This window comes from Panthera pardus, unplaced genomic scaffold (assembly GCF_024362965.1).
Source record: "Panthera pardus isolate Hobbes unplaced genomic scaffold, ASM2436296v1 HiC_scaffold_13, whole genome shotgun sequence".
NCBI classification, from domain to species: Eukaryota; Metazoa; Chordata; class Mammalia; order Carnivora; family Felidae; genus Panthera; species Panthera pardus.
In genome coordinates this window covers 114,210,476-114,219,959 of record NW_026526688.1, presented here as the reverse complement: position 1 = coordinate 114,219,959, position 9,484 = coordinate 114,210,476, and the positions used below count along the sequence as shown (strand labels likewise).

Here is a 9,484-nt window from a genome sequence, read left to right as displayed (position 1 = left end):
ATCTAAAGAGAAAATGTTCCAAAATACAGAGAAAAAAAGGCAAACTTTTTTTAAAGAAAAAATAAGAATAATTTGACTTTTCAACAGATCATGCAAACCAAAAAACAACAGACTGGTACTTTCAAAGTACTGAAAGGAAAAACAAAAAACAAAAACAAAAAACAGAAAAAACCAACCACCAGCCTTGAATTCTTATTTAGCATAGCAGAAGCTGCTGGTGTCCTTCAACATTCCTTCAGCCCAAATCTAATTTTGGCTTCATTTGTTGTCAACTGATTGGTAACTTTAATTACATCTTCAAAATCCCTTCTTCCATGTAATATAACATCATTATGAGAATAACACCATGAGACAGAAGTCACTGGGGCCATCCTAGACTTCTTAGCCTTCTGCCTACCATGCATACTCTGTGACCCACCAATTCCACTGCTACATTTATACCCAACTGAAATGTATGTATTATCTTCGCCAAAAAACATGTACTAACCACGTTCATAGAAGCACTCTTCATAATAGCCCAAACTTGGAAACTACCTAATGCCCTTCAACAGAAGAATAGTACAATGTTCGTTCAGTGGAATTCTATGTAGCAGTAAGAATTAAAATTAAAAAAAAAAAAATAGAGATGAGTATTATAAACATAAGATTGACAAAAGAAGCTAGATATAAAAAATATTTTTCATTTACATGAAGTACAAAAATTGACAAAACTTATCTCTGGGGTGGAAGTCTGAATAGTGGTTATCCCTGGAAAGAGGGGAAAAGAATGGGAGGATATAGAAAAGCCATTTAGAGTGCTGATAATGCTGTGTCTTGATCTAGGTGTGTTCAATTTGTGAAAATGTATTAAATTACATATGTATGACATGTGTGAAGATTTTAAGTTACTACTTCAAACAAATCTTAGAAAATCCAAAAGAATCTTCATACAAATTAGTAGAAATAATAGAATTTACTAAGACAGCTGAAAGTCAAATTAATATATAAGCCATTGCATTTCTATATATCAGCAATAAAAAAAATGAGAATATATAGTTTAAAAGACACCTTTCACAACAGAATCAGAAAATGTCAACTTTTAATTAACCTAGAAATTAATCTAACCCAAAGCATGCAAATCTCTATAGAAAAATTATAAAACTTTATTAAGGGACATTAAAGAGGACTTAAGTATACATTGAGAGATGCTATATTCACATTTATGAAAACTTCATAGTATAAAAATGTTAATTCTCCTCTAATTGATCCAGAATCAATGCAAATGCAAACAAAATTCAGAGTAGCTGACTCTAAAATGCAACTGGAAGAGAGAAAAGGTCAAGAATTTTCCTCCCAAAAAAGAAAGGTAACACATATTTGCACTTCTAGCAGTTAAGATCTCCTAAAGAATTTAGAGTGTCTAAAACTAATAAAGAAAAGACAAAGTGACCAGTGGAAGAGAATAGTGAGACAGAAACAGACCCACACAGGTTTGGAGCTACAAAGTACTATTTACAACAGAGCTTAGATATCAGATTGGTGGGGAAAGAGGGTACTATTCAATAGGCAAAGCTGGAAAAAATAAGATTATACATAATGGAAAGAAAATTGTATCTCTAACTCACTCTATACGCAAAAAACAACTCTAAAAGAGTCAATAACAAGACTTTAAATTGCCAGAAAATACAGGTGAATATCTTATAGACCTTTGAGTAGAAAAGGATACTTAAAACAAGACACACAAAGCACAAACTCAGAAAAGATACATTTGGCCACATTAAAATTAATAAGTTTCCTGAAAAGTCTTTCAAGTAAATGAATTTTAAACCTCAAAGTTTCCCAGTTCAAGCCAGAAAAAAAGTGTGAGGTAGGTTCATCATATTTCAATTTCACAAAGTTTATAAGATATTTAGTAAAAGTACACAGAAGTCAATGAATGGAGAATAAGAGAGAGAAAGATTAATAAAAACAAATGAGGTTCTTCGAAATGTTTAATAAAATAGTCCATATCTCTGGCAAGACTGACCAAGAAAAATGCAAATACAGATTGAAAGAGAAGAAAGTCACATTATGGAACTGAGTTAAGTATAATAAGGGAAAATTATGATAGACCACTATTCTTTTCTGTTGGGATAGAGTAGGGCATCGAAACTTAAGTAAACCATACTACAGCGTGTTAAGGATTCCCATCTCCTGTTGTTGTACCCATCAGCCCAGCACAATCTCTCCAGAAAGAAAGAGAATATATTCCAAGTAAATTTGTTCACTCATTCAAAAACCACTTATGACTCTGTCTGCTGCTTGCTACAGAGATGAAAGGGATTCCAGAAGGACAAAAACCGACTGGAAAGGAGGGAAATAACTCACGACTAGGTCAGGAGAGAAGCAGCTCTTTAAGAGTTAACAAAGGGAAGGATATAACCAGAGCCTTCCATTTGGTATGGTGACAAAAACGTGAGGCATGATGTCCTTAACAGGACTCACAGTCCAAGACAGATCTCTAATATGAACAAGGCAATCTGCCCTCAGTCACCTGCCTGCTTCCTCACCTCAAGGACGGTCAGACCAGGAAACCTGGAAGGAACCTTGAATGGATATTGGGACGCTCTACTCAAATTCTCTCTTCTGGGTCAATGCAGCAGGCTCACGTCTGCCTCCCTCACTAGACATTGCTCTCAGCTTCAAGGAACTGCTTCACTCCAGGCACCTAGGTGGCTCAGTAGGTTGAGCGTCAGACTTGGTTTCAGCTCAGGTTGTGATCTCATGGTTCTTGAGATGGAGCAGCGCAGAGGCGGCCTGGGATTTTCTCTGACTTCTCTTCTATCTCTCCCCCACTCACGTTTGTGCTCGGTCTCTCTCAAAATAAATAAATAAACTTAAAAAAAAAAAAAAAAGAAGAAAGAGGGGCGCCTGTGCTGTTTAGTTGGTTAAGTATCCGACTTCAGCTCAGGTCACAATCTCACGGTTCGTCGGTTTGAGTCCTGCAACGGGCTCTGTGCTGACAGTTCAGGGCCTGGAGCCTGCTTCAGATTGTGTCTCCCTCTCCCTCTGTCTCTCAAAAATGAATAAATGTTAAAAAATAAAAATTTGAAAAAAAAAAAAAAGAGAAAGAAAGAACCTGTTGCACTCAGGGTCAGAGGGCATGCAGAGAGTAAGGACTCTGATCTGGGAATACAAAGGCCTGGCTCCTTTGCCTGTTTGGGACAACGATGAGAGACATCCTAATTCCAGAGCTCCTAGTTGGAGTAGCTGAGGCCTCAGCTGCAACCACATTGTGGGTCCCCTGCTCCTACCTTCTTCATTTCCCTAGGGATGTATTTTTTTAGGAGCACTCTCCAATACACCAGCATGCAACCCTCAGTATGTTTGCAGGGAACCTAAGGTCAGATAAAAATTTAAAAGCCCTTTTTAGCATCTTTCCTTAGAGTCCAGACAAAGTGCTCTTTACTTTTTTGGAGGTCACGAATCCCTTTGACAATATAAAGAAATCTAAGAATTCTGGTCTCAGAAAAATACACATAGGCACTTAATGTTAACTTTTACATGCTATTTCGGGGGAGGGGGGTTCCCTTTTCTCCTCATTTTTAAGTCCCAGCTCAAATTTTACCACTCATGTGAAGCTCTTTGTACATAATCGTAAGATTAGCCACCATTTATTGAGCACTTGCTCTCCACAAGACCTGTGCTAAGTGCTTTAATTTTATTGTGCCTTTGATCATGACATAACTCATTTAAAGACTTGCTCAAAGTAACACAGCTAATAATTAGTAGATACTGGATTTAAATCCAATTTGTAAAGCTTGTGCTTTGAATGAATGATAAGTAAAAAAGAAGGGAAGGTTAAAGACAGCAACTCCTCAAAGGTCAACTAATAACAAGTGTCAGAATTGGGTTTTAAACCCAGGTCTAACTGCAAAGCTGGCGCCCTTTAGATAAATACGTTGTAGCGCCCCCAAGAACGAAAAAAGTTGATTTTGTCCCACCTCCACCCTTTGCAGTTCTTTTGTCATTTGCATTTGTTTCTAGGGCGATTCACAAAAGATCTTAAGTGTGGCTTTGTGGGTTGCTGACTTGCATCCGGGCCCAAGGAAAGGCGGCACGTCGGTTGCCGTACAACGTGGCGGCGCTATGCATTCCCTCCCATGGAGGGGAGCTAGGTGGCTTCCGTACAACATGGCGGCTCTGGTTATGACGTAACTTCCTGTCCGACGCAGTCTTATTTAACCTTTAAACTTGCAAGTACTTCCTTTTTCCTCTTCCGGGGACGGCGTCTGTAGGTATGGTTGCTTTTTCCTTTTCCCTGTTGCTGACTCCCTCTACAATCGGCCGCCATCCGGGGAGTTAGAGGAACCAGGCTTTCTCAGGCGCAGCCTTTTGGACTGGCATAGGGATAAGGGTTCAGGAGGAAAGCTGGTGGTGAGCAGGTCCCCCGGCTTTTAGCTTCAGAGCGCCATCGATCCGGACCACCCCTCCCGAGCCGGGAATAGCCGGAGCTCATCACCTGGAACTTTGCCGCCGTCGAGGTCGCTTGTGGAGACCTACGAGTTGTGGTTCGGCTGATTGAGGCTGCAAAATCGCAGAACGTTTTCCTATTTTAACGCCCACGTTAAGTGCGCCTGTAGTAGATGTTCTCAGGTTTTTGGGAGGACTGGAGACCATGATGTTCGGGTCGTTGTTTCAGAATGTTTTCTTTTCCAAGGCCAATAGCAAGGAAGATAAAAATGTTAATAGGGAGTTTTCGGTCTTGGTTTTGGAGATATAAACGGAATGGTGGCTTCTTGGATCTCATTGGCCTTCGGGGTCGCTTTTGGTGTCTTCATAGTTATGTTTCAGTGTAATGTTAGTAAAGACCTTATAACAACAAAAGCAGGCTCTTTACTTTTGCATTGCATGTGATGAAATGATTACAAAGTTTGGGGTTAAAAATGAGGATTCAAGTCTTGTTTACGTTTTCATGTTACTTTGAGCAGTTCTGAGAAAACGGTTCATAGGCATACTTACCGATTTGCTCAGTGACATTCAGTGTTATTTCCAGTTGATTAAAAAAAATGCCATAATCCAAAGACTCTTTGATACAGAAATAAGTATTATTTGGCACTTAGCTTGTCACACATGCTACTTTGGGGCAAGACACTGAACCCTGAGCATCTTTCATGTGACAGGCACTGCACTAGGTTGGGCAGGATAGCTTCTCTCATTTGTAACTAATGACAGCTGTGTGAACTCCCTAAAAATGTAGAGACAAGGAAGCTAGCCCCTTGTGCTGTATAGGCCAGTAGATGGCCCAAGTGAGGGTTCAGCATAGATGCTCAGGTGCGCTTTTCCTTTAAAAACAGGGTTTCTTAAATCTGCCTGTTAGTAGCACTTTTCTGGACACCACTCCAAACAGAATCAGACGTTTTGAGGAATACATCTGGTAAATTTTAACCAAGTGCCACCATTGATTACCATAAGGAAAACAAACATGGGTCTGTTAGTATTCTTACCAGGCACCTTTAAATCTCAGTAGTTTTAAAATAGGGAATTCTTTTCATAAGATACTTTAAGGATTATTGTATATAAGAATATGTGAACGTATAAATTATGTGATGCTGTTTTGCTGTAAGGTTTGAATTATTCCTACAATGCAATTTCATTCCTTTCTTAATTTAGGCATTCAGAATGGTCCAGCGTTTGACATACCGTCGTAGGCTGTCCTACAATACAGCCTCTAACAAAACTAGGCTGTAAGTATTTCTAAAATTTGAAATACATATTGTCATTTACTCTGCAGAATGCTGAACCTGTTCCCTATTCTCTCACTTTCTAGGTCCCGAACGCCGGGTAATAGAATCGTTTACCTTTATACCAAGAAGGTTGGGAAAGCACCAAAATCTGCGTGTGGCGTGTGCCCAGGCCGACTTCGAGGAGTAAGTGATCTTTTTTGCTCTGAATAACGTAAACAAGAATTGAACTAGGGAGCATTAGCATCTTGGTAAGGGATGGAGTGAAGGAGAGGTCACCACTAGGAAGGGTGCAAAGTACTAAGCATCCATGATCCACATCTGTCAAGAACGTGGACTTTTAAAGCCTATGTGATAAATAACAGGGAAATGCCTTTCAGATAAAGCAGTATACCATTTCCTGTTCTAGTTTAGCGTTTATACTTGCCATATGTCGCATCTAGTACAATTTCTGTTTCTGTTAAAGCATCACGAAATAATCACAACATTGACTTTGTGCAGGTTCGTGCTGTGAGACCTAAAGTTCTTATGAGGCTGTCCAAAACGAAAAAACACGTCAGCAGGGCCTACGGTGGTTCCATGTGTGCTAAGTGTGTTCGTGACAGGTAAATATCACTCTTAAATGGACTTTCTCAAACGTGTGTGCATGTCTGTTACACTGAATGCTAATGATTATTAGAAGACTGGTGAAATGTAAACACGAGTAGCATATTTTAGAGTCCTTCCTAGGCTAGGGGCAATTGATCCTGTACAAACCAGTAAAGATACTGGTTCACTTTAAATCAATTAAGATTTGGCGGCATCTTTATGGCAGATGTAGAAATTAAAATGACCTTGATTTTGTGGAGGAGGTAGATAAGAAACTATTAGTTTTTGGTCAGTCAGGTAGATGGAGAGAGGAAGGTCTAAAAAGTGTAGGAAGAGAATAACTATATATAGTTCTAGTGTGGCTGTAGCAGAGCTTTGCAGGAGGTGATAGACAAGAAAGGTAGAAGTCACAGGTTACGCAGGCCCTTAAAGGACAGACTTTTAGCTCCATCCTAAAACATGTAGGAATTGATGGATTTTGAGCCGGGAGGGAGACTTTTGATGTGCCAGAACGAAAACTGCAGCAGGATGGATAGTAACCTCATTCTTTCAACAAAAGGTGAGTGCTTGGAATGGTTTTCCTCTTGGTGGAGGCTAAGGTGGTGGCACCTGCATGAAGACCTAAAGGCTGGTGGAGTGAGTTAGAGGAGAGGACAGTGTTCCAGGTCGAGGACTGGGATGTTGGGATATGTGAGAGAGTTGGTAGTGGCATAGGTAGAAGTGGAGCGGTGGAGTTTTTATGCTAAACGTTGTCAAAGGTCCGTCAGGGACTGTTCTACTTTCTATGAAGGAAACAAGGCTTGTTGTTAAATTCACACAGCCAGTGAGGAACAGCACTGGGATTCGTTCTAGGTTTTATTGAGACCCTTGATTTTAGCCTCACTGATAGACATGAATTGCCTCTAAAGACCTGACTGGGAGGATTTGTAAGGACGTTGGTTGGTCTTCACAAGTTACAGAGCTGCTTCAGAAGAGTTAGATGCCTCCAGTTTATAAAGCTAGTTGTGTAAAGTGGTCAGGCTAGGTTTCTAAACCAAATCTGACAACAAACCTTGCAAGTTCCCTCTGCCTTTCAGGAGTTAATGTGTAGGGGGATGGTAAACATGTTACAGTAGTACAAATACACGGTAAATTGAACTTCATGAAATACTGGAAAACTGAACTATGATTGAAGTTTGGAGGAGAAATTACTTTCAAGTAGTTGGGACTCTGGGAACGGTATTTGAGGTGGAACCTGCATGATAGGTAAATGTTGGTCAAGAGGTTGAAAGGGCAAAGAATGTGAAAGAATGAGCAATGAGATTGGAAAGATATATGGAGGCGGAAGGGTCATGTGTTAGTTTTAAGCTGGTGGAGTTTGGCCTTTTACCAGTCTTTGGTTCCCAGACCTTGCTATACATAATCATGGGCACATTTATTGAAAGTCCAATTCTTGGGCCCTAGCTCTTGGAAATTTGGATGTAGATCTACCGGTTGTCTATAGGTTGGTATTAGCTGTGACACTGACAAGAGTCTGATCTTTGAGTAAGTTTAGGGAATTTGTAAGGGTCCTGAGTAAAAGTGGCACCAGGCAGTTGTGTTTCTATAATGTGATTACATTGGGGAGATTTGAAGGAGTCCAAAATCCCAGGAATTTTAGGCCATATTATTAGGTGACCAGGGTTACAAATAAAGATCATAAATGGGGAGTTTTTTGTGGGAATTGAGTGCTTTCTCTGTGGAGGTAGCTTTGCTTTAACGAATGGTAGTTAGTACCTGCTATTTGCCAGGTCCCATGCACTGTAATAATAGTGATTGATAAAATGTACTTCCTCTCTAAATGGAGGTTCAGAGTACACACACTGCAACTCCTTCCAAGTTTAATCTTCATAAAAACCCTGTGAAATGGGTATAAGGTTTTTTGTGTACCTTTTGACAGAGAAAGTTACTTGCCCAAGATCACACAGCTAGTAAGTAGTAGAGTTGACCCCAGGCTGTAGAAACTTTGCTCTAGATAAAATGCCTCTTGCCATTAGCTTTTAACCTTCGTTTTGGTTTCCCATATGTAATTCCTTCGTGACTCAGAAGAAGAGGGCAGGTACAATTGGCATAGAATTGAAGGATTATCCTACTTAAACTGCCAGTGTAGAAAGGAGACTTTGAGCCAGCCAAAAGGTTCTGGCCATCTAATTTCATCTTAAGTTTTTAGTCTATACTGGTGGGTTTCCTTTATTTTTCTAGGTATCTTCCCTGATTGCTTTACTCAATTCTTTTATGGTACTTTTCCTGCCTATTAAGTCAGTGGGTTTTATCTTAAACTGTATTCATTTATTATTTTTCTTTCTAGGATCAAACGTGCATTCCTTATTGAGGAGCAGAAAATCGTTGTGAAAGTGTTGAAGGCACAAGCACAGAGTCAGAAAGCTAAATAAAGAAATGCAGCTTTTTTGAGTAATAAAACAATCAAAGGCGTTTTCTGTTATTGCTGTTGTAATTTGTTAGTATACAGGTTTGGTTTCTATGTGGTGTTTGGGATTCCGTGATTTTTAGTTGATTGCTTTTACTGAAAGACCATAATGGAGGCCAGTGATGGGTAGAATTTTTTGATAGCACCTCTAGAACACTTGGGGAGGTTTGAGAAGAGTGGCTGTTATATCTGGATGTTTCTTTTAATTCCGCTGCATCATTTCCATCCAGTCTCCTTCAGCACCAAAACTCAGGATGGAAATTAAACAGTGTTTATTGACAAGTTATTTGGAATAGAATCTTTTATACACCATTGTATTTAAACCCTCCATTTCATTAGTTCACTTCAGACCAAAAACGGTCTATTTTGGAGAGCTCAGAACTCCATATTCAGCAAATCAAGAGCTCCACTCGTATACAAAAACCTCATGTCTCTGGTCTAGTGAAATTTAAATTCTAACTTAAATTGGATTTTTAATCCAGTCCGGAAAATTAAAATAACAGGCCTTAGTTATATTTATTCTTGGAAGCTCTGTGTATCTAACAACTCTTAATAAGTATGTACACAGTAATAATAGCTCATTACAGTGCTCAGACTGTACCAAGTATTTGTCTAATATTCTACATGCATAAGCTCATTTGAATTCCCTTCCAAGACCATTTTTTCAGATCATGTCAAGCTTATTTTGAATCTCAAGGAAAAATAGAGAGCAGAGCCCCCAGGCTATTTGCACAAGCCAAGAAATCTG

The 9,484-nt window shown here is 39.4% G+C and overlaps 1 protein-coding gene across 1 annotated transcript; it reads left to right on the top strand.

Annotated features, from left to right (window-relative positions):
* The first annotated feature begins 4,223 nt into the window (after nucleotides 1-4,223).
* RPL34 (ribosomal protein L34) lies at nucleotides 4,224-8,751 on the top strand. The gene is made up of 5 exons (XM_019416974.2): nucleotides 4,224-4,256; nucleotides 5,632-5,705; nucleotides 5,789-5,888; nucleotides 6,204-6,307; nucleotides 8,617-8,751. The coding sequence occupies exons 2-5, from the start codon at nucleotides 5,641-5,643 to the stop codon at nucleotides 8,699-8,701; spliced, it is 354 nt and encodes a 117-aa protein (XP_019272519.1). The 5' UTR covers nucleotides 4,224-4,256; nucleotides 5,632-5,640; the 3' UTR covers nucleotides 8,702-8,751.
* The last annotated feature ends 733 nt before the right edge of the window (nucleotides 8,752-9,484 follow it).

What these genes read in the sequence shown, in the direction of transcription:
- RPL34 (XM_019416974.2), top strand. Translation starts at nt 5,641, where the DNA reads ATGGTCCAGCGTTTGACATACCGTCGTAGGCTGTCCTACAATACAGCC. An exon ending in GCCTCTAACAAAACTAGGCT is followed by an intron (nt 5,706 to 5,788) that starts GTAAGTATTTCT and finishes CTCACTTTCTAG; the next exon opens with GTCCCGAACGCCGGGTAATA. An exon ending in GCCCAGGCCGACTTCGAGGA is followed by an intron (nt 5,889 to 6,203) that starts GTAAGTGATCTT and finishes GACTTTGTGCAG; the next exon opens with GTTCGTGCTGTGAGACCTAA.